Source organism: Marmota flaviventris, chromosome 3 (genome assembly GCF_047511675.1).
Source record: "Marmota flaviventris isolate mMarFla1 chromosome 3, mMarFla1.hap1, whole genome shotgun sequence".
Lineage (NCBI taxonomy): Eukaryota > Metazoa > Chordata > Mammalia > Rodentia > Sciuridae > Marmota > Marmota flaviventris.
In genome coordinates, this window is record NC_092500.1 from 21116165 (window position 1) to 21141341 (window position 25177).

Here is a 25177-nt window from a genome sequence, read left to right on the forward strand (position 1 = left end):
TAGGTAAGTGGTCTTCCACTGAGCCACAACCCCAGCCTCTACTTTTATGTTTTTAAAGTAGTTTTTATTACATATTTTTTACATTATAGAATAGTAGTATCTCTTTGTCACATAGATTGAGCCATTGTGTGAGGCTTTTCCTTTTCTTTTTTAATTAGAGCTGTATAGTTACACATTATAGTTATGTAAACTTTTTCAATGTACACCCTCTTTAGAACCCAGGCTGCTCTCTTGGGATTTCTCCTCCAAGAGGGGTTGACATAAGATAAATGAACTGATCAGTTGAAGCTTGAGTCCCTAGGCTGTGGAGCCTTATACTAAAGCTAGAGAGGAAGAAAGAAAAGGAATTTTCATTTGATAGGGAGAAAGGTTAGTACCTGAGATCTGGAGACCCTCAGTGTTCTTCATCTAGCCAGAAGATACAGAGAATAACTATTCTAAGAAGCACTGGATATTAGACAATTCCATAGTTTTTACTATTCTAAGTCACATGGTGATAAATATTCTCTTAGCTAAGTATTTGTGAAAAGTATTAATTCCTTAAAATAGTTCTTTTTTTGAGGAATTTCTAGGTAAGAAGTTTTCACACTATGAAGACCTTTAAATATATATTGTCAAATTATCTTCTAGAAAAATTATATAAATTTAAATTTTCACCAACATTTATTATAAGGGCTTTTTCTCTGTATCTTACTCATTACTTAACCTTATTGACTTTTTTGCAGTTTGACACAAAATATATAATGGTGTTTATGTTTTTTACTTCCTTCGATTGCTTTTGAGATTGACATTTTTCATATATGTGGTCACCATTTATATTTCATTTACCACATATATATTGGGCACCAAACAATATTTTAATCACTACTCTGTGAACTGATGATAGAGTAGTAGAGTGTGCATTTGGATAAGGAGACAGATAATAAACAAATACATAATATAATATCAAATTGTGTTAAGTCCCATAACTAATGCTAAAGAGGATAATGATAGGTTCTATTTTTCACTAATCAGAGAAGGAGGGGTGTGGTCTCTAAAAAGGTAGCATTTGAACAGAAAGATTGAGCCTTATGATTGCATAAAGAAAATGTTTTGTAGGCACGGAACTTAAAATGCAGCTGCTATAAGGTGCAAGCATACTTGTGTTTTTAAGGAGGGTCCATGGTGTTAGGGTGTGTGAGGAAATTAGGGTAGAAAAATGAGGTTTGAGGTTTGAGTTAAGGTCATAGCAAGTGGGATTTAATTTTGTGTGAGGTAGGAAATTTCACAATTTTTCCTTCTTCAATAATTAACACGTATTTTCTCAGGTCTATTTGTTAAATGATTTTCCCTTTTCCTGCTTTTTTCCATATGTCAGCTTGATTTGTAATTCACTGGGCCATTTCTAGAGGTTCCCTCGCATTCATTGATGCCTGTATTCTGACACAAGAATAACATATTTGGTATTTTTAAAAATAATTTGTTTTAATAATTGGTGGCACAAAGAACCCATTTTTTCCCCACATTTTTCCCTGCAAATTTGTCTAGATGCGCTTTAGAACTTAGTCAAGATTTCCTTAAAAAAAAATCCCATGAATATTTTTACTGAAGTTTTGTTATGGTTTGGATGTGAAGTGTTCCCAAAAGATCCTGTGTTAATGCAGGAATATTCAGATGTGAAATGATTAAATTATGAGAGCTGTGACCTAATCAGCCCATCCTAGTTTGAATAGAGGAACTGAAGGCAGGTGGGGTTGTCTAGGTCACTGAGGGCATGCTCTGGAAGGATTCATCTTTCCTGAAGTTCATTCCTCTTTCCCTTTCTTCCTCCCTACCTCCCTACACCTACCCTCTTCTCTTTTACTCTGCTTCCTGGCTGCTTTGTCGTTAGCTGCTTTCCTCTGTCATGCCATTTTACTGTGATGCTCTGCCTTAATCTGTGGCCCAGAGCAATGGAGATGAACTGAACCATGAACTGAACCTCCAAAACTGTGACCTCATGATAAATGTTTCCTCCTCTGAGATGTTCTTGTCAGGTGTTTTGGTCACAGTGATGAAGAGCCGACTAACACAGAGATGCCTTAAACAAATTTATTAATTTAAGTATTTATAGATGTTTCTGTTGAGGATTTATTTTATTATAAGAATAAGAAGATTAATAAAGTTATTGGAAATTTACTGTGCTATAGGCACTAAGCTCACTGCATATATTGTGGTTTCTCTGAGTATATTTTTCCTCTAATGGGATTGCAAGTTGAGACTTTATCTTATTTGTTTTTCATTTCTTGGATCCATCATATTTTCATGCACAGAGTAAGAACTTGATGAGTGTGTGTTAATAATTGAAACTTGAAGATTGAAGTGGAAATAATATGAATAACCTCTCTTTATTCTAGGTCCCTAAGTAGTGAAAATTTGATGGTATTTACTAGAGAAAGAAGAAAAATTTATATTGAGAAAATAGTCTGGATCTCAGTGGTTTAGAATTTTGGTTTGTCTGTTTAATTGAAATTTTAAAGGCTACATCAGTTATTTTTTCTTTTTTTAATTTATCAAATCTACCCATATACTTTTCAATGTGAAAATAAATGTTATTCAGTTTTGGTAATTTTTCATAAATAATTTCTTTCATTGTTTTTAAAAATTATATTATTCATTGTTGAATGGATGCTTTACTTATGATATCCTTTTATTTTTCACCTCTCTGCCATTTTGTCTAATTTTATGGAATATTTCAGCTTTATTTTCAAGTCTTTTGAGTTTTAGATTTCTGCCATCATATTTTTTAAAAACTCTTTTATCATTTTTATTCATTTTCTTTTTTCTTTTTTTTAAATTTTTTATTGTTGGTTGTTCAAAACATTACAAATTTCTTGATATATCATATTTCACACTTTGATTCAAGTGGGTTATGAACTCCCATTTTTGCCCCATATACAGATTGCAGAATCACATCAGTTACACATCCATTGATTTACATATTGCCATACTAGTGTCTGTTGTGTTCTGCTGCCTTTCCTATCCTCTACTATCCCCCCTCCCCTCCCCTCCCCTCCCCTCTTCTCTATCTACCCCCTCTACTGTCATTCATTTCTCCCCCTTGTATTATTTTTCCCTTTCCCCTCACTTCCTCTTGTATGTACTTTTGTATAACCCTGAGGGTCTCCTTCCATTTCCATGCAATTTCCCCTTCTCTCTCCCTTTCCCTCCCACCTCTCATCCCTGTTTAATGTTAATCTTCTTCTCATGCTCTTCGTCCCTACTCTGTTCTTAGTTACTCTCCTTATATCAAAGAAGAAATTTGGCATTTGTTTTTTAGGGATTGGCTAGCTTCACTTAGCATAATCTGCTCTAGTGCCATCCATTTCCCTGCAAATTCTATGATTTTGTCATTTTTTAATGCAGAGTAATACTCCATTGTGTATAAATGCCACATTTTTTTTAATCCATTTGTCTATTGAAGGGCATCTAGGTGGGTTCCACAGTCTTGCTATTGTGAATTGTGCTGCTATGAACATCAATGTAGCAGTGTCCCTGTAGCATGCTCTTTTTAGGTCTTTAGGGAATAGACCGAGAAGGGGAATAGCTGGGTCAAATGGTGGCTCCATTCCCAGCTTTCTAAGAAATCTCCATACTGCTTTCCAAATTGGCTGCACCAATTTGCAGTCCCACCAGCAATGTACAAGTGTACCCTTTTCCCCACATCCTCGCCAGCACTTGTTGTTGTTGGACTTCATAATGGCTGCCAATCTTACTGGAGTGAGATGGTATCTTAGGGTGGTTTTGATTTGCATTTCTCTGACAGCTAGAGATGGTGAGCATTTTTTCATGTACTTGTTGATTGACTGTATGTCCTCCTCTGAGAAGTGTCTGTTCAGGTCCTTGGCCCATTTGTTGATTGGGTTGTTTGTTTTCTTATTGTCTAATTTTTGGAGTTCTTTGTATACTCTGGATATTAGGGCTCTATCTGAAGTGTGAGGAGTAAAGATTTGTTCCCAGGGTGTAGGCTCCCTATTTACCTCTCTTATTGTTTCTTTTGCTGAGAAAAAACTTTTTAGTTTGAGTAAGTCCCATTTGTTGATTCTAGTTATTAACTTTTGTGCTATGGGTGTCCTATTGAGGAATTTGGAGCCCGACCCCACCGTATGTAGATCGTAGCCAAATTTTTCTTCTATCAGACGGCGTGTCTCTGATTTGATATCAAGCTCCTTGATCCATTTTGAATTAACTTTTGTGCATGGTGAGAGAAAGGGATTCAGTTTCATTTTGTTGCATATGGATTTCCAGTTTTCCCAGCACCATTTGTTGAAGATGCTATCCTTCCTCCATTGCATGGTTTTAGCCCCTTTATCAAATATAAGATACTTGTAGTTTTGTGGATTGGTTTCTGTGTCCTCTATTCTGTACCATTGGTCCACCCGCCTGTTTTGGTACCAGTACCATACTGTTTTTGTTACTATTGCTCTGTAGTATAGTTTGAAATCTGGTATCGCTATACCGCCTGATTCAGACTTCCTGCTTAGCATTGTTTTTGCTATTCTGGGCCTTTTATTTTTCCATATGAATTTCATGGTTGCTTTCTCTATTTCTACAAGAAATGCCATTGGGATTTTGATTGGCATTGCATTAAACCTATAGAGAACTTTTGGTAATATCGCCATTTTGATGATGTTAGTTCTGCCTATCCATGAACAGGATATATTTTTCCATCTTCTAAGATCTTCTTCTATTTCTCTCTTTAGGGTTCTGTAGTTTTCATTGTATAAGTCTTTCACCTCTTTTGTTAGGTTGATTCCCAAGTATTTTATTTTTTTTTGAAGATATTGTGAATGGGGTGGTTGTCCTTATTTCCATTTCAGAGGATTTGTCGCTGATATACAGGAATGCCTTTGATTTATGCGTGTTGATTTTATATCCTGCCACTTTGCTGAATTCATTTGTTAGCTCTAATAGTTTCTTTGTAGACCTTTTTGGGTCTGCTAGGAATAGAATCATGTCACCTGCAAATAGTGATAATTTAAGTTCTTCTTTTCCTATTTTTATGCCTTTAATTTCTTTCGTCTGTCTAATTGCTCTGGCCAGTGTTTCGAGAACTATGTTGAACAGAAGTGGAGAGAGAGGGCATCCCTGTCTTGTTCCAGATTTTAGAGGGAATGCCTTCAATTTTTCTCCATTTAGAATGATGCTAGCCTGAGGCTTAGCATAGACAGCTTTTACAATGTTGAGGTAAGTTCCTGTTATCCCTAGTTTTTCTAGTGTTTTGAACATAAAGGGATGCAGTACTTTGTTGAATGCTTTATCTGCTTCTGTTGAGATGATCATATGGTTCTTATTTTTAAGTCTATTGATGTGGTGAATAACATTTATTGATTTCCCTATATTGAACCAGCCTTGCATCCCAGGGATGAATCCTACTTGATCATGGTGCACAATTTTTTTGATATGTTTTTGTATCCGATTCGCCAAAATTTTATTGAGGATTTTTGCATCTAGGTTCATTAGAGATATTGGTCTGTAGTTTTCTTTCTTTGAAGTGTCTTTGTCTGGTTTAGGTATCAGGGTGATGTTGGCCTCGTAGAATGAATTTGGAAGTTCTCCCTCTTTTTCTATTTCCTGAAGTAGCTTGAAAAGTATTGGTATTAGTTCCTCTTTAAAGTTTTTGTAAAACTCTGCTGTATACCCATCCGGTCCTGGGCTTTTCTTAGTTGGTAGTCTTTTGATGGTTTCTTCTATTTCCTCAATTGATATTGGTCTGTTTAGGTTGTCTATATCCTCCTGACTCAATCTGGGCAGATCATATGACTTAAGAAATTTATCGATGCCTTCACTATCTTCTAATTTATTGGAGTATAAGGATTCAAAATAATTTTTGATTATCTTCTGTATTTCTGAAGTGTCTGTTGTGATATTGCCTTTTTCATCCCATATGCTAGTAATTTGAGTTCTCTCTCTTCTTCTCTTCGCTAGCATGGCTAAGGGTCTGTCGATTTTGTTTATTTTTTCAAAGAACCAACTTTTAGTTTTGTCAATTTTTTCAATTGTTTCTTTTGTTTCGATTTCATTAATTTCAGCTCTGATTTTAATTATTTCTAGCCTTCTACTTCTTTTGCTGTTGTTTTGCTCTTCTTTTTCTAGGATTTTGAGATGAAGTATGAGATCATTTATTTGTTGGTTTTTTCTTTTTTTAAGGAATGAACTCCAAGCAATGAATTTTCCTCTTAGAACTGCTTTCAATGTGTCCCATAGATTCCGATATGTTGTGTCTGTGTTTTCATTTATCTCTAAGAATTTTTTAATTTCCTCCTTGATGTCTTCTATAACCCATTGATCATTCAGTAACCTATTGTTCATTCTCCAAGTGATGTATGCTTTTTCCTTCCTTCTTTTATCGTTGATTTTCAGTTTCATTCCATTATGATCAGATAAGATGCGTGGTATTATCTCTACTCCTTTATATTGTCTCAGAGATGCCCTGTGACATAATATATGATCTATTTTAGAGAAGGATCCATGTGCTGCTGAGAAAAAAGTGTAACTGCTTGATGTTGTGTGGTATATTGTATATATGTCAAGTAAGTCTAGGTTATTAATTGTGTTATTGAGTTCTATAGTTTCCTTATTCAACTTTTGTTTGGAAGATCTGTCCTGTGGCGAGAGAGGTGTGTTGAAGTCTCCCATGATTATTGTATGGTGGTCTATTAGACTCTTGAACTTGAGAAGAGTTTGTTTGATGAACATAGCTGCACCATTGTTTGGGGCATAAATATTTATGATTGTTATGTCTTGTTGGTGTATGGTTCCCTTAAGCAGTATGTAGTGTCCCTCTTTATCCCTTTTGATTAACTTTGGCTTGAAATCTATTTTATTTGATATGAGTATGGACACTCCTGCTTGTTTCCCAAGTCCATATGAGTGATATGATTTTTCCCAACCTTTCACCTTCAGTCTATGTATGTCTTTTCCTATCAAATGTGTCTCCTGTAGGCAGCATATTGTTGGGTCTTGTTTTGTGATCCATTCTACTAGCCTGTGTCTCTTAATTGGTGAGTTTAAGCCATTAACATTTAGGGTTATTATTGAGATATGGGTTGTTCTTCCAGCCACATTTGTTTATTTCTGTTCCTAAACATGGTTTGTTTTCCTCTTTGATTATTTTTGCCCCCTTTACTATCCTACCTCCAACTGTTGGTTTTCATTGTTATTTTCCATTTCCTCTTCCTGTAATGTTTTGCCGAGGATGTTTTGAAGAGATGGTTTTCTAGCTGCAAATTCTTTTAACTTTGTTTATCGTGGAAGGTTTTAATTTCATCTTCCATCCTGAAACTTACTTTCACTGGATACACAATTCTTGGTTGGAACCCATTTTCTTTCAGTGTTTGAAATATGTTATTCCAGGATCTTCTAGCTTTCAGAGTCTGTGTTGAAAGATCAGCTGTTATCCTGATTGGCTTATCCCTAAATGTAATCTGCTTCCTTTCTCTTGTAGCTTTTAACATTCTCTCCTTATTCTGTATGTTGGGCATCTTCATTATAATGTGTCTAGGTGTGGATCTCTTATGATTTTGCACATTCGGCGTCCTGTAGGCTTCTAGGATTTGGGATTCTGTCTCATTCTTCAAGTCTGGGAAGTTTTCTCGTATTATTTCATTGAATAGATTGCTCATTCCTTTGGTTTGGAGTTCTGTACCTTCCTGTATCCCAATGACTCTTAAGTTTGGTCTCTTACTGTTATCCCATATTTCTTGGATGTTCTGCTCATGGTTTCTTAACAGTCTTGCTGAGCTGTCTATGTTCTTTTCAAGTTGAAATACTTTGTCTTCATTGTCTGATGTTCTATCTTCTAAGTGTTCCACTCTGCTGGTAGTATTCTCCATTGAGTTTTTAAGTTGGTTTATTGCTTCCTGCATTTCTAGGATTTCTGTTTGTTTGTTTTTTATAACCTCTATCTCCCTGTATAGTTGATCCTTTGCTTCCTGGATTTGTTTGTGTAATTCATTGTCGAAGTGATCTTTCATTGTCTGATTTTGCTGTCTAATGTCTTCCTTGATACTCCAGATCATCTGAAGCATGTATATCCTGAATTCTTTATCTGACATTCCATCTGCTGCAGCTGTTATCTCTTCTAAAGTTGCGTTGAACTGCATTGCTTGTGGTCCTTTCTTTCCTTGTCTTTTCATACTGCTTGCGTTTCTTTCTGCTTGGTGAAACTGTTGTGTTTTTGAAATGTTTTTTTTCCCCTATATATTTATATTGCTCTTGTATAGTTGAAAAGTCTCCCTTGCAGGGTCGGGCAGCGGTCTGCCTACCTTGCAGGCGCGGGCGGCGCCTCTGCTCTCTCCTTACTCCAATTGGAGTGTCGTGACTACCATGCCGGCAGGTCACTGGGCCTGTTCCGGGCGCGGGCGGCAGCTCTGTTCTGCCCCTACTCCAATTGGGGTGACGAGTGTACCACGCCGGCAGGCCACCGGGCCTGATCCGCCGTTCGGTTGCAGGTCTGCCTACCCTGCAGTCGCGGGCGGCGGCTCTGCATGCCCCCCCCCAAATTGGTGTGACTTGTCTACCACACCCGCGGACCGCTGGGCCTGTTCCGGGCGCGGGCGAAGGCTCTGTTCTGTTCCTACTCCAATTGGGGTGACGTGCCTACCACCCCGGCCGGCCGCTGGGTCTGTTCCACCAGTCGGTCGCAGGTCTGCCTACCTTGCTGGCACGGGCGGCGGCTCTGCTCTGCCCCTACTCCAAATGGGGTGACGTGTCTGTCGCACCGGCAGGCCACTGGGCCTGTCCCGCTGGTCGGTCACAGGTCTGCCCACCTTTCGGGCACGGGTGGCGGCTCTGCTCTGCCCCTACTCCAATTGGGGTGTCGTGACTACCACGCCGGCAGGTCGCTGGGCTTGTTCCTGGCACGGGCGGCAACTCTGCTCTGCCCCTACTCCAATTGGGGTGACATGTGTACCACGCCGGCAGGCTCCTGGGCCTGATCCGCCGGTCTGTCGCAGGTCTGCCTACCTTGCAGGCGCGGGCGGCGGCTCTGCCCTGCCCGTCCTACCACACCTGCGGACCGCTGGGCCTGATTTGCAGGTTGGTCGCAGGTCTGCTCACCCTGCGGGCTCGGGTGGCGGTTCCGCTCCGCCCCCACTCCAATTGGGATCACGTGACCACCACACCGGCGGGGCCTGATCCGGGTGCGGGCGAAGGCTCTGCTCTGCCCCTACTCCAGTTGGGGTGACGTGTGTACCACGCTGGCAGGCCGCTGGGCCTGACCCGCCAGTCTGTCGCAGGTCTGCTTACCTTGCAGGCACGGGCAGCGGCTCTGCCCTGCCCCTCCTACCACGCCCATGTACCACTGGGTCACGGGTCTGCCCACCTTGCGGGCGCGGGTAGCGGCTCCGCTCCGCCCCCTCTCCAAAAGGGGTGACGCGACCACCACTCCAGTGAGCCGCTGGGCCTGCTCCGGGCGCGGGCGGCAGCCCGGCTCCTCCCCTCTGGCTCGACGACAAATCGAGAGAGACTCGGGTGTCTGTGCCTCACCCTCCCTACCAGGAGACCAACTGTTTCTGTCGCCGCTGGTATTGATGAAGTTCTCTCCTCCGCCACTTTCTGATGACATCAGATCTCTGCCGTGTTGGTATCCTATGCAAATGGCAGCATTTCGTTCCCTTTGCCAGGTAACCAAAGCAACGGGTGATTCCTGACCGGCCCTCAGCAGGACCCGGACTGAGAAGCAGTTTCCGCGGGCTCCTTAGCCCTGGGCCAGAGCAGTTCCGGGAGCTGGAACTCGGCCGCTCCGTGCTCTGTGTATGCTCTGATAAGGCAGGCTCCAAGAAGTAGTTTCCGCGGGCTCCTTAGCCCTGGGCCAGAGCAGTTCCGGGAGCTGGAACTCGGCCGCTCCGTGCTCGGTGTATGCTCTGATAAGGCAGGCTCCAAGAAGTAGTTTCCGCGGGCTCCTTAGCCCTGGGCCAGAGCAGTTCCGGGAGCTGGAACTCGGCCGCTCCGTGCTCGGTGTATGCTCTGATAAGAGCAGGCTCCAAGAAGCACTCAGGCACTGAGCCTGAGTAATCTGTCTGCAAGCCGCAGGCGAATGGCAGCCTGAAATTACCTGTTCTATGGCTGAATGAGCTGCGGTCAGTCAAAAACAGGGATGGTGATGTCAGCTCTCCAAGATGGTGTCCGCTGGCCTCCTCTGTGGTCTGACCAGTGTGGAGAACCGAAATGGACCGCTTCCTTCCCCCGTCTCGAACCCAGAATTCAGCCCTGAGTACGGTGCTTGCACGGCTGGCAGAAACTGCAGCGCTGTATCCCTGCGCCGCTATCTCCTCGTTTCCCAGCGAGCGCTGCAGACTCTAGCCGCGGGGCGATTTGCTGAATAAGCAGTGTTACCCTCCGTGTAACAAATCTCTCGCGTTTGAGTCCCCGTAGCCGAGCCTCGTGCGATGGAAATCCTTCCTCCAGGTTCCGGAGCACCCCACTATTGCTGGAAATTCCTAACAAGATAGCCTTTAGCTGTCCTGACTCGTCATACTCCCACACAGTGACCCGGCACACGGGGGCAATGCACTCCCCTCGCCGCCATCTTCTTCTCTCATCTTTATTGATTTTCTTTATTATTGAATTCTTCTTACATTCATCTTCTTATTTTAGAGAATATTAACGATAGTATTTTAAAGTTTTTCTTCTTCCTGTGCAGTCTAAATTTCTTCCAAGTTTCTTTATTTTGAAGTTTATTTCTATTTTTTTCTGTGTTTTGGCTTCTTTATTGATTGAGGTTTTCCTTGGATGAATGGATGTCTTTGGATGTTGTTTGTATTCGAGAGTGAAGGATTTCAAATGTTAATGGTAAGTTTTAGTTCATGGTGTTGGGACTTGGAGATTGTAGGCTTTCAGTGGTGTGCTTGATTTGTTAGATACCTTTGTTAGCTCTTCCCATCTAAAGGTAAAATGGCCTCAATTTGGATAAAGTTATTGGATATTTATCAAAGAAAATGATAAAGGCTTATGGCTCTTCTTCTACCCCTCTCCCCACCCTGCTGCCACCACATGTTTTTGTGTTGTGAGTTGTAAAGTATTTCCTAGGATTCTAGTTATACCATAGGATGGTCTGTGTTCACCCATCTTGGTATCAATGAGAGAACTTCACTGTAAGTGTATTTGGGTCCTTTTGGATTATTTGTTTTTATCTAGATAAGAATATTCCAATGGACTGCCTGGAGAATATAAGCCTTGCTATTGTTTCTTAGAAGCCCAGTCAAGGAAGGTTTTATGTAAACATTTCTTTAGATCCCATCTCTAGTTGGCACATTTGCATTTAACTGTGCCTGTTATCTTATAGTCTTGAGAGTATGTAAGTGTATTATCCATGCCACTAGGGAGATGGAGGGCAGTCACTGCTGTTCTGAGAAGGCAAGGGAAACTAGAGAATCTAATTGATTTGCATTTTCAACCAATAATGTTGGGTATTTTAGTAATTCATTCTTTTTATTTTTGAGTAGTATTCTGTATATGGATATCATTTTTTTATCTGTTCACCTGCTAGTGAACTTTTGGGTTGTTTCAGTTTTGTGTGGTGAAAATTAAGCTGTTATGAATATTCACGTGCATTTCATTTCTCTTAACTAAATACCTAGAGTACAATGGTTGGATTGTATGGTATTTGTATAACTTTTAATGAAACTGCCAAATTATTTCCAAAGTGGTGGTACTAATTTACATGTCTACCAGCTGTGTTTGTATTCTATTTGATTTACACCCCATTGACAGATGTATGTGAAGTTGTTTTAATGATACAATTCTGATAGATATGTTGTAGTATCTTATTGTAATTTTTTTAAAAAAAGAAATTTTAGTTGGATGGGGTAGAGCAAACCTGTTATCCCTTTTACTTGAGAGGCTGAGGTAGGAGGATGGTGACTTCCAGGCCAGCCTGAGCAATATAGCAAGACCCTGTCTACAGAGAGAGTGGGATGAGGTGGGGGAGGGAGGAAGAAGAAAGAAAGAAATTCTATTGTGTATATTTAAGGTACACAACATTATTCTATGGGATTCATATAGTTGATAAAAAACAAAAGTTACTATAATAAAGCAAATGAATATACCCATCATCTCAGTTATCTTTTTTTTCTTTGTAGATAAAGCAGCTAAAATCTATTCATTTAGCTTGAATCTCATATAGTACAGTTTTATTACCAATAGTCCTCATGTTGTAAATTAGATTTCTAGAGTTGTTCATCCTACATATCTATTTATTATTTATACCCTTTGATAACACATCTTTTTATTTTTGAGTTGGATTGTTTTGCTGCTTTTGAGTTCTATGATTTCTTCATAAATTTTAGATATTCACCCCTTATCAGATATGTAGTTTGTAGATATTTTGTTTCCCCAATCCACAGGCTGCTATTTCATTTATTGTTACCTTTGCTTTTTTAGAAGATTTTTAGTTTGATATAATACTATCTATTTATTTTTGTTTTTGTGGCTTAAGCATTTGGTGGAATACCCAATTATTGCCAAGGCCAGTGTCTAAGAACTTCCCAACTATTTTTTCTTTTAAAATTTTTTAAAGTTCCTGAGGCCTATTTATGTTTTTTTTTGTTTGTTTTTTTGTTGTTAATCCATTTTGAGTTGATATTTAGGTATTGTGAAAGATAAGGATCAAATTTTATTCTTTTGTATGTATAAATCTAGTTTTCCTGCTACCATTTATTGAAGAGAATGTCTTTTCCACATTTTGTCTTCTTGGTATCCTTCTCAAAAATTTGTTTTCCATACAGGCTTGGGTTTATTCTGTGCTATCTATTCTGTTTCACTGGTAATGCGTGTGTTTTTATGCCGTATCATACTGTTTGATTACTTAGCTTTGATATAAACTTCTAAATCTTGAAGTGTGAAATATCCAACTTCATTTTCCTTTCTCAGAATTGTTTCGGCTTTTTAACTATCTTTTATGATTTCCATAAATTTTAGAATTTTTTTCTATTTCTGTGGAGAATGCCATTGGAGATTGTAGTGAATCTTTATAGTGCTTTGTGTTGTATGGCCAGTTTAACAATATTAATTCTTCTAATCTGAGAGCACAAGATGGATCTATCTAGCTAAACACTGTATTCTTCCTTTCTGATCCATTAATCTGTCTTTACTCCAACTACGACACTATGAGATTTTCTTTACTATAGCTTTCTTGTAGTTTTGAAACCAGGTAGTGTAAATCTCAAACTTTGTTCCTCTTTTCAATGCTACTTTGAGTATTTTAAGTTCTTTCCATTTCCATATGAATTTTAAAACTAGTTAGTTTATACAACAGCTATTGGGATTTTGACTTGACTTCATTGAATCCAAATATCAATTTGTTGAAAGTTGCATCTTGTGACTGATCAATTTGGCATATCTCACCATTTTTTAGGCACTTTTAAATTTTTTTCAGCAATATTTTGTAGTTTTCATTGTATATGTTTGCACATCTCATGTCAAATTTATTCCTAAGCATTTAATTTTTTTATGAAATGGTATTTTTTTGGTAACTGGCTAGTATTTTCAAGAAGTTTTAATTTCTGTTTTTTACTAGTGTATTGAAATATAGTTAATGTTTATATATTAAGTTGTTTCTTGCAACTTGGCTAAATACACTTTATTTTGTTGCTTTTTTGGAGTAAGGTTTACTTTTAAAAACCATTTTATTTTGAATTAAATTTAGACTTATGGAAGTGAAGTAAAAGTGATAGTCTGAGCGTTCTCACACAGAATCCCATAATTATGTTTAGTTTTGGTAGGTTTTGTGTAGATTCCATGGGATTTGGTTATTTTGCCTTACAATGATTTTTTTTTTCTTTCCACATAACCTTGATAGCTTTTATTTCTCTTTCTTGTCATTGCATTTTCTAGTCAGTACATTTGCTGGGACCACCAGTTCATTGATGGATAGAAGTAGCGAGAACAGAAATCCTTGCCTTGTTTTTGTTCTTAAGGGGAAAGCATGTCTGTTCCTCTTATGCTCTCTTTCCCTATCCCATGGATCAGCCTCCTTATATCAAAGAAAGCATTTGGTGGGGCTGGAATTGTGGCTTAGTGGTACTGTGCTCGCCTAGCATGCATGAGACACTGGGTTCGATTCTCAGCACCACATAAAAATAAAGACAATAAAGTCCATCAACAATTAAAAAAATATTTTAAAAAAGAAAGCGTTTGACATTTTTTTTCCCCAGAGTCTCTATCTCTCTCTTGAAGTAATCTTTTGCTACCTGTATTTGCTCTCTTATTGCTTTGTTGGAGTGATCAGTTTTTGCTTGTATTTGCTCATTTAGGTCATTCTTTAATTCACAGATCATTTTATTTATGAATCTTCTGAATTCCTTCTCTGACATTTCATCAACTTCCCTGTTCTTGGATTCTGTTATTATAGTATCCTGGTTTATTTGGGGCACTTTCCTCCCTTGTTTTCTCATGATGTCTATGTATCTTCCTTTCTTGCAGTGTGGATCTGAAATATTACAGTTTCTTCCCTATATTCTTGTAGTACCCATGTAGATTGTCTGTACCTCACCTTGATGTTGGCTTCCAGACCCTGCCAGTATCCCTCAGTATATACTACTTCATCTAAGGTTGGTGGTGGAAATAGCAGAGGTAATTTGAGATAATAGTTAAGGTGCCTCAAGATGGAAGCAATGTCTTACAAAGATGGGGCTGCAAGACTGGGCCTCATACTCCCTTCAGGATGCCTGCTGTGAGATGCAGCTGCTTGTAGGCTCTATCTGTTTTCAAAAAGTTAGGGGCTACTGGGTGGGGAAGGCTTTGGCAATGACTGCAGTGTTCCAAGATGGGTTAGGCTTAGGTTTAGGCTCCCAGGTGTGTGTGGGGTGAACTGGGACCTACTCTGGACATGGGTCCTGTGTAAGTCAGTGTGGACAGATCTGGGCCAGGCCTGACTCCCGAAGGGGCGGTCCTGTGCCAGAGGCTAGGCTCTGGCAGGTGTCTGCCCTGCTGGTGGAAGAGGGGTAGACCAGGGCCTATTGTGAGCCTGGGTCCCATGCGGTCTGGTGTGGGCTGTCTGGCTGGGTCTCAGCTCCAGGTAGTCTGCTGGACTGAATGGGCGATCCTGCCCCAGAGGCTAGGCTCTGGCAGGTGTCTGCCCTGCAACCCCAGCCCTAAAAAGTTTTGATATATTGTATTTACTTTCTTTTAGTTCAAAATATTTTTTTATTTTTCTTTTTGATATCTTCTTTGACTTATGTTTAGTTTTCAATATTGATGATTTCTAATTAGTTACTGATTTCTAATTTAATTCCCCTGGAGTCAGAGTATATATTTTATGTGATTTTAATGATTTTAAATATATTGGGACTTGTTTTATGATCTACAAGATGCTATATTTTGGTAAATGTCCTGAGTTTTTTTTTCAAAGAATGTGTATTCTGCTGTTATTGTTACAATGTTTGTTTTAGTCAACTTTTTCACTGCTGTGATTAAAGGATCAGACCAGAACAATTTTAGAGGAGGAAAAGTTCATTTGATGGCTCATAGTTTCAGAGGTTTTAGTCCATAGAAGGCCCTCTCCATTCCTTGGGGCACAAGGTGAGGTGGAACATCATGGTGGCGTTGTGGCAGAGGGAAGTAGCTCACATGGTGATCAGAAAGCAGACTCCACTCACCAGATACAAAATATATATCCCATATTCATGCCCCTAATGAACCACTTCCTCCAACCATCCCCACCTTCCTCCAGTTACCACTCAGTTAATCCCATCTGGATCAATTTACTGATTAGGTTAAGGCTATGACCCAATCATTTCTCCTCCAAACCTTCTTGCATTGTCTCACACGTGAGCTTTCTGGGGGACAACATATCTAAACTGTACAGTGTTGAATACATTTCAGTTAGGTCTAATTGGTTGATAGTATTTATTCAAGCCTTGTATTCCATTGTTGATTTTTCTGTTTATTTGTTTTATCAATTATTGAGAGAGGAGATATTTAAATCTTAAAATATATGTGGATATTGGCAGTTTATCAGTTTGATTCATATATGTGTGTGTGTGTGTATATATATATATATATATATATATATACACACACACACACACACACATATACATATATATATATATTTATATATTTTTTCTTTTTTTTTTGGATACCAGGGATGGAACCCAAGGATGCTTAAGCACTGGGCCATATCCCCAGATGTTGATGTAGATGGCACAATATCTTTTATTTATTTATGTGGTGCTGAGGATTGAACCCAGTGCCCCACGCAGGTGAGACAAGTTCTTTGCCACTGAGCCACAACCCCAGCCCCCCAGCTCTTTTTAATATTTTATTTAGAGACAAGAGTTTTGCTGAGTTGCTTTGGGCTTCTCTAAATTGTGAAGGTTGGCTTTGAACTTGCATCCTTCTGCCTTAGCCTACCAAGGCATGAGGATTACAGGTGTGGGCTACCATGCCTGCATGATTCATTGTTTTGAAGTTTTACTGTATGCCAAAAATGTTTGGATTATTTTATTGTTTTAATATTTTTGCCCATTTATGAAATGATTCTCTCTACCCCCATGTAATAGCTTTGCTCTGAATCTAGTTTGTCTAATATTAATAAAAGTATTCTGCTTTTTTCCTCCTTCCCTTCATTGCTCCCTACTTTACTCTCTCCCTCCCTCCCTTGCCCCTGCTAACTAAGCACTCCACCACTAAACTACACTCTCTGTCCAGCCATTCAGCTTTGTTTTGATTCCTGTTTGGTTTTTCTATGCTTTTACATTTTAACTATTTACATTTTAATAATACATGCTAGTATTGTGTTCTAGTACTTCACTATGAGCTTTGTAGATATTGATTCATTTGTTCCTGAAAAAAACACTATAAGGTAATAATATAATTTGTAATTATTATCTCCATTTTGCAAATGAGGAACTGAGTTTCAGAGAGGGTTAGTTCTTAAATCCTGGGCTACTTCCAACAAGTAACTGGGACAGATTTTGAACTCAGGTAGTGTAACTTGAAAACCATATTTCTAATTACTGTATACTTTTATAGCCTTCTGGAAATCCTTAATTTTATTATTATGTCAGATAGTAAAAATTTAATGTCTCCAAAATAAGAGTCATTGTTTCCTCCTTCATTGTCTTGTTACCAGAAAATCTGCTTCTTTTTTTTTCCCCACATCTTAGCTAATATTTTCCTTTTCCTTTTAGTTAACAAAGCCTGAAGTCTGAGTCATTTTGGACTATTGCTCCCTGCAACCTCTTATCTTATTGATTCTTTTTTTTTTAATTGAATCTTAACAGTCTACTCATTCTCATTGTTCTACCTTAGTTTAATTCTCTCATGATTTCTTATTTGGGATAGCTGTTCATTCACTTCTCAGAGTTGGGCTTGTGTGCTTTCTGGCCCTTTAATTATCTTAGTACTTTTTAGTTATTAGTTTAATGTCTGTCTTCTCCATCAGACTATATTCTTATAAAGAAGGACTTTGAGCTATAATTTTATGCTCTCAGTGCCTATCTTAATATGTGACCAACAATTGATGTGCAATAAATATTTTGTGAATTTTTGTCATTTGATAGTATCTTGGTTAACTTTAGTATCATAAACATTAGTCATATTTTGTCTGCTTTAGAGGAGTATCTTTTAATGCCTTATTTTTCCAAAAGCTAAAAATAATTTCTTTAATTATAGTGACCAAGGATAAAATGGACTCTTTTATATAGTTACATGCTATCTCCAGAATATATCATGTAGCAGAATCAATGATAACTGCAAATTTGATGGGATCATCTTATGGTTTATTATAGTCCATATCTTCAGTTTTATTTTTAAGTGTGAAATATTGAATATATTTTCTTGGTAGCAGTAGAACAGCAAGAAGAGTTTATGTTCTTCCCATAATGCAAAAATATGTTATAACTTACATAAATCAGAATGAGTATGTTAATGAGGAGGAGGCAGGTGTCATAAATCTTTATTCATTGGTAGGATTATAGTATCTGAACATAATATATGAATAATAATAGAAAGTAATAGGGAATTTTTGTATCCAAACTTCAATGCATGGCAGTGAGCACACATTCACTAATAATTTCCAGAATAGTTATAAATCCTATTAATTTCCCTGAATTAAACAAATGAAGTTATTTTGAGAAGAAACATGATATATGGCAATCATTTTCTACGTGACTAAAATTTTCATTTACAACATGATGCTGACTGTGAAACTATCAGGCTTCTTTTTGTTTTTCAAAGCACGATTCTGCTTAACTGTTAACTCTGCGCTTGTGCTTTATTTGCAGCATCTGGAGAGGCCCCAATGTGAACTGCACTGACAGTTCCGGTTACACTGCTTTACACCATGCAGCCTTAAATGGACATAAGTAAGTGTCACTTATTTGGACTGGAATCCTGGGTATTTAGTTACATGTAATGAAGTTAATTACATCTGATGGTGTCTTTCTGTACTGTCATGAGTCCACTGTTAGGTGAATTTGGAGAGGCACCAGATGCCAAGTTAAACTTGGTAGGAATGTTGTTGAGAATGATTGTGTGCACAGTATAAACTGAAAGAAATGCTGATATAGTTAAATATCATGTAGGGAGAATGGAAGAAGTGACATAACCATATTATTCATTGTAGCTTTGGGGAAAGAAAAGGATAAAACCACTTGATAACACCTTTCTACCTCTTTTTCCCGCCCCCGGAAGCTCCATTTAGTTTATTAAAAAATTTTAAAAAATTAATTCTTCTTTTGAGTTATGCATGACAGTATATATTCGATATATTTATACAAACATGGACCCTCCTGTCTCTTTTGGTATCTATCTGTACTCACCCACCAAATATTCACTAGGAGGGAAATCTTAATATAAGATTCCTGCTCTTATAAGCTCTTATATTTTCAGTGATTTTTTCACTTTAAAAATCCTTCATGTTTTCTTAAATGCTTTCTCTTTGTCACCAATGATCATCTTTCTGGTTTTAAACTTCTCAACTCTAAACTTTCTTAAACTTATGGAATTATGTTTCAAATAATGTGATAGTATATTTGGGGAATGAAGGAATGTGTAACTATGAGCACCACTTTATATGCAGTATTTTAGCTAGGTAACATAATAGTTTAGTCTTCTGAATGATTCAGATTTTCCTTTCATTTCCACTAGAAGAAAAATGTCCCTCTTAATGTATTTATCCCTCCTCCCTATTTTTCCTTTTCACGAATGACCCAAGTTATTTTTCTGAGATCTGGATTATTGTTTTTCTCTTTAGTGTTTTGAATGTGGTAATTACTGCTTTAAAAATGTAGTTAGTTTTTGTTTTCCATCCTAGAACATTTGTTTTATTCTGTGATTTAAGACACAAATAACTTAGTTTTACTTAATTTTAAGCTTAATGGTCATAAAACTCCTCACAGCAAGAAATATACTTTTTTTGATCATGATTTATCATCATGAAATTTTATTCTTTATACTTATTGAGTAAATCTAACATTATCAGTGTGTTTAAAGAATCAGCTATTTAATAAAATATTATAAACTTAATGTTTTTTATTTGGATGAGTATTGGAATTCCCAAAATAAATTTCTTTTCATCCACTCCCTTTTTATATTATGTTATCTTATACCATCTAACTTAGAATGTTTGGGAGGCAAGGTATGGAGCTGGGTCTTTTTTTTTTTTTTTAACTTTCCGTAGAATGGAAAATGTGTCTACATATCTAACTCTTTTAAGAGAAAGTTATTATTTATTATTCTTTGTACCTGGGTCAACAGGAACAAAGACAAATTAAATTTGCCAAAGGCAGATTACTGATGGCTTCCTTGGCTGGCTATCTTAATTGTGGATTCAGGTAGTACCATATTTCTTAATTCTACTTAGGAAGATCAACTCTATCAAATATAATTAGCAGGATATCTTGGGCCTGATCACTTGAACTCTACTACTTTTCTTGTTCTTTCTCAGATTGGTATTATAAGCACTTCTCAAAACATTATTTTCCCAAAATGGATTTTCAGTGAAGTGTTTAGGAAACATTATTGATTTGTACATGATAGCCATATGAAATTCTAGCCATTGAGATATGTTTTTTTTTTTCTCATTGCATTTTTTTTTTCTATTGGCAATGTAGAAAGTGAAGATAATTTAAGGGAACTGAATAACAATCATTAAGAATATCATAGGGCTGGGGATGTGGCTCAAGCGGTAGGGCGCTCGCCTGGCATGCGTGCTGCCTGGGTTCCATCCTCAGCACCACATACAAAACAAAGATGTTGTGTTCGCCGAAAACTAAAAAATAAATATTAAAAAAAATTCTCTCTCTCTCAAAAAAAGAGTATGATTAAAAAAAAAAAAAGAATATCATAAAGAGGGCTGGGGTTGTGCTGCGGTAGAATACTCACCTAGCATGTGTGAGGCCCTGGGTTGGATAATCAGCATCACATAAAAATAAATAAATAAGGGTAATGTGTCCAACTACAACTAAAAAATAAATATTAAAAAAAATTCTCTCTCTCTCAAAAAAAGAGTATGATTAAAAAAAAAAAAAGAATATCATAAAGAGGGCTGGGGTTGTGCTGCGGTAGAATACTCACCTAGCATGTGTGAGGCCCTGGGTTGGATCATCAGCATCACATAAAAATAAATAAATAAGGGTAATGTGTCCAACTACAACTAAAAAATAAATATTAAAAAAAGAATATCATGAAGAGATTGCAAATTTGACCAGCTATCTTTTAAGATCCTTTTTATTACAGATATTCTTCTGAAGATTTTCTTTACCTTACTTTTTAATATATAAGATTTTACTTAGCATCATCCTGTAGGCATTGGAAAAAGCAGGAAAATTCTAATTTTATCTCCCTCTGTTAGTTGTATGACCTTAACCCATTTTCTTAATATTTCTAGGCCTCAGTTCAATGTATTGAATACATTCACTATATATTCATCATTTTCCATGCAATTATAACATTTTTTTGATATTCTGTATTGTGTATTACTTGTGGCAAAGTTATCTGTTATGATGCTATAGTTCTGAAATTTGAATTTTAATGTATAGCATATGTTTCTTGATTTTGCATATTTAAATTATTTGTGGATTTTTACAAGTAGATATAATTTATTCTGCCTGATCCCACTCACCTCCCACATTTTATAGATGGAGAAACAAGGCCATTTTTGGATAAGTGACATAGTGGCCACTTATATAGTAAGGGGAGGAGATATATCTGTAACCTAAGTGCTGCTTACGAAAGTCAAGGCTTTTACTCATACTTTACATTAGCTGTCCTCTGTGTGTGAATTTTCTAGTTTTTCTGTATCACATAATGTATTTCTGGATTACTTTCCCTTATCATCAAGGGAACATACTTGTTCACGTGGAATGCTAATTTTAATATTGGCTTAAGTAAAAAAAGATATATGAAGGAGAAAAAAAATGTCACCAGAGACAGAGAAGGATGATATTTCTATTCTTTGCCTTTGCTTTTCTCACTTAGTATTAGTAATTAGTATTTGATTATGTTGTATTCTTTCCGAGTAAACCTTAGCAGACAACATAGAAACAGATTAATTTTCATGTTTGTTACTGTTGACCTTTGTATCCCTGAGCTCTACAATGCTTCCATAAACATTATAATTTCTAGGCTAAAGTTCTTGGAATCAGAGCTGGAAGGAATGAATGTTAGAGGCAGTGTGGGTTTTTCTTTTGAATTACTGGTTTTCCCCCTGCCCCCAACATATAATTTAAGGCCTTCCTACTAAATTAAACCCAGTTCTTCCTATTTTGTACATTTTATTGAGAGTCCTTGTTTCTCCACACTAGTTAATCCACAAATGGAGTAGCAGTTTGTACCTGAAATGCATTATTTCATATTGGCAAATTTGTCTTCAAGTAACCAGATCTGGATACAATAGGAAATGTACTCTATTGGTGATTTCCTGGGTTATTTATAATATAGATTAGAAAGTTATTATCATCAAATGTTAGAAAAAGTTATTTTGATAGATAGTATAGAGACATATCAGTTTTTTCTTTAAAATATGGAAGACTCATCGTTTCAAGTATTTCTACTACAAATGAGAATCCCTTAATTATCTTCTGAATAGCAATTGGCTAACCTTCCTCCATATGAAGATGATTTGCATTTATTTTGAAGTTCCTTGTAGTTTCCTAACAAGTATTTAGTTGTGATTTAAATTTAGGGAATTTTGCTATTGAGGCAAAGAAATTTGATTATTGAACTTTGCAATTAATTTAATTTTGTTTAGTACTCTTAGAGAACTTCTTGAAAGACATTTCATATTAATCAGAAATGTATTGATAGCTATAAGAAAATAAATGCAAATTAAATATAGAAGTGAAATCAATACTTTTAGAATTTCAGTTTCCCCCAGAATTTACATATATTAATTTAAAAAGCTGCAAAATATTGAAATTATTTAAATTGTATTATTATTATTTAATTTGATATTTTTTTTGCTCCTGGAAATGGAATTATTTTTCCTGTGGTCCTATCACATTTACATTAGAATGTTAAAACATCTCATGGGTGTATCTGCTGGGGATTGAACCCATGGCTTCATACATGCCAAGCATGAACTCTACCATTGAGCTATTCCCCTAGAGCATTTGCTGTTTTTTCAAATGCTGGATATAAGAAAAATTGCTAGTGTATGTTTAAGATTTTAGGGATTATATTGCAGACATCAATCAGTATAATATTTCATGTCAAGTAACAAAGTATAATTAACATATTCATTTGTAGATACCTCTGAATAATATATGAAGTTTACACCAATAAAAATAAAAAAAACAATAATACTGAATTAGTATTCTAATACTGTATACCCTTCTAATTTAGATATTATAGAAAGTACCTGAAATTTAATTTGTTCTTAATGAAACTGGATAAAAAATTTGATTTAATTCATACTACTTATGCATAAGAAAGATGAATGACTATTTATTGATTATATTTATGATTTGGTAAAACTGATAGGCATGTACTTGATCACATATAGTTATATTTCACAATTATATTTTCACACTAGAAATCTGAGCTCAACCAGTTCATTTGTTGATATTGCTAAATAAGACATAAAACTCAAATCAAATAAAACTTTAAAAGAAAATTCAAATTTAAAAATAAATTTAATAAAACATTTAATAAAATAAATATATTAAAAAACTTAAAATATAGTATTTAGTTAGGATCTTATTGTTTGCCAAAGGCAGTTTTATAAATATACAGATTACCCTTTTCTGATATAGATATTAGTGGTAATACTATACAGTATAAGTGATCAGTAAATAAATCAGTTTTTTAAATTGGAAATTTTTACTACATCATATATTCCTGATAAAGAATAATAATTTCATATCACATATATTATTAAAAATATCAATAAAATTTGAGCCAAAGAACAAATGAAATTCTGAATGGTTTGAATCAGAGTAAAAGGAAATAGAGTTGGTGATTCCATAAGTTTTTTTCTCTTTACCCTTTGAAAGTTGTATTATTCTGTTTTGCATTATTATAGTGAAGTTCTCGAGGCTGGGTAACTTTATAAAGAAAATAGGTTTATTTAGCTTTTAATTCTAGTCCAGAGTCAGGTCTTGCATCTGGTGATGACTGTCTTGTTGGGAGAGGCCCAGGGTGGTATGGGGTACCACCACATGGCAAGGGACAGGATGTAGTTGTATGGGTCTGTGTCTCTCTTCTGGTGTTATTTCATAAAGCCACCAGGATTCAATCATGGAGATTCTGCTACCCTGATGGTCTTATCTAAGCTTAACCACTTTCCAAAGGCTCCATCTCTAACTACCATAGTTATATTAGGTTTCCACCTTAATGCCTCAGTGGGGATTAAATTTCAACAATGAACCCTGTGGGAACATGCTCAAACTTTATCTAAACACAGCAAAAGTAAATACTGTATGGAAGTTTCAAAATTTTTATTTTATTTTCTTAGACATTAAGAAATTCTGACAATTGTCTTTAACAATAATTTGGGGAAGTCTGTATTGTGGTAGGATAAATTCTCCCTTTTAGATCCACATATATTTAGTTTGATTAGTTTCCTTGAGCACTGTTTGACCTTTTAAATGCTGAAATATTTCTATTTAAAAAAATTACTGGAATTGTTCAACATTGCAATAACCTGCCATAGTAATAGCTTTTGATTGTATTTAATTTTACAGTCTCATTTTTGTCATTTAATTATCATAACCCTTTGAGACTGGCAACAAGATATAATCTCTAAATTTTATATTAGCAATAGCTGAAGGAGAGATAGAGATTATTTTATTTGCTCGTAGTAACCAAGTAGTAGAAAGTTGGGACTTCAAGCCAGATCCTCTGGGTTTTAGCTGCTTTTGATATTCATAAGTGTTGATTGAATCATCATTACTGCACTATAGGTATTTATTTATCTCAAAATGGGAGACCTTATATAATAACTCTTGTGTGGAAGAGAAATGAGAAGAACCACGTGAATTGGATGGTCCTCAAGTTTCCTTCTGGTTTTCAGATTCTCTTTTTTAAAGGTGATTTTCTATAAGCATTTTTCACTTCTGAAGGATTTTATTTTTGCTTGAGACACGTACTAATAGTTACATAATGTTTTACTATTTATCAAGTGACTTGTGTAATTTAATATTCTTACTAGTCTTGAATAGTAGATATTCTACAATATCTTATACAGAAAAGAAAAAGTGAGACTAAATAAGTTTTTCAACATTAGGTAGTTTACATAGCTGGGACTCAAATCTAAGCCTTCTAAGTTTAGAGCCTATAAAATAATACTGGGGTTTAAGAAAGCCATGCTAAGATAAAGTTTATTTCTTAATTCTCAGAAATCTTAATATTAGAAAAATAGACTCCTTGAAACCTTCTAAATATTTCTAGTAACATATTCATTGTTCCTTTATTATGATTTCATACATATAGCATCTAAGTCCAATGTTTAGGCCAGATTATTTGGATAGTGTTTTTACCATTTGCTAGTACCTTGTATTTTATCATGTGAATTTTTTCTTTGGAGCTACCAGAGTTCTAACCCAGCTTTTATTCAAACTTCCTTCAACTTTTCTGATTTGTATCTTATAGAGTCTGTATGAAAAAATAAAATTTAGTTTTTTTTACATTTACTTTCTCCATTGGTGATTTGTTATATCAGAAATAACTTTAGTATACAATGTAATTGTATATTATGTCTTTCTGTATTTAT

The 25177-nt window shown here is 36.3% G+C and overlaps 1 protein-coding gene across 6 annotated transcripts in view; it reads left to right on the top strand.

Moving 5' to 3' along the window:
• The window catches only part of Anks1b (ankyrin repeat and sterile alpha motif domain containing 1B), a 1114759-nt gene that overhangs the window by 158786 nt on the left and 930796 nt on the right, over positions 1-25177 (top strand). For all 6 annotated transcript variants that reach the window (XM_027947591.2, XM_027947674.2, XM_027947839.2 and 3 more), the window contains exon 2: positions 18249-18329. In XM_027947591.2, coding sequence (XP_027803392.1) covers positions 18249-18329 — 81 coding nt within the window. The remainder of the gene's footprint in view (positions 1-18248; positions 18330-25177) is intronic.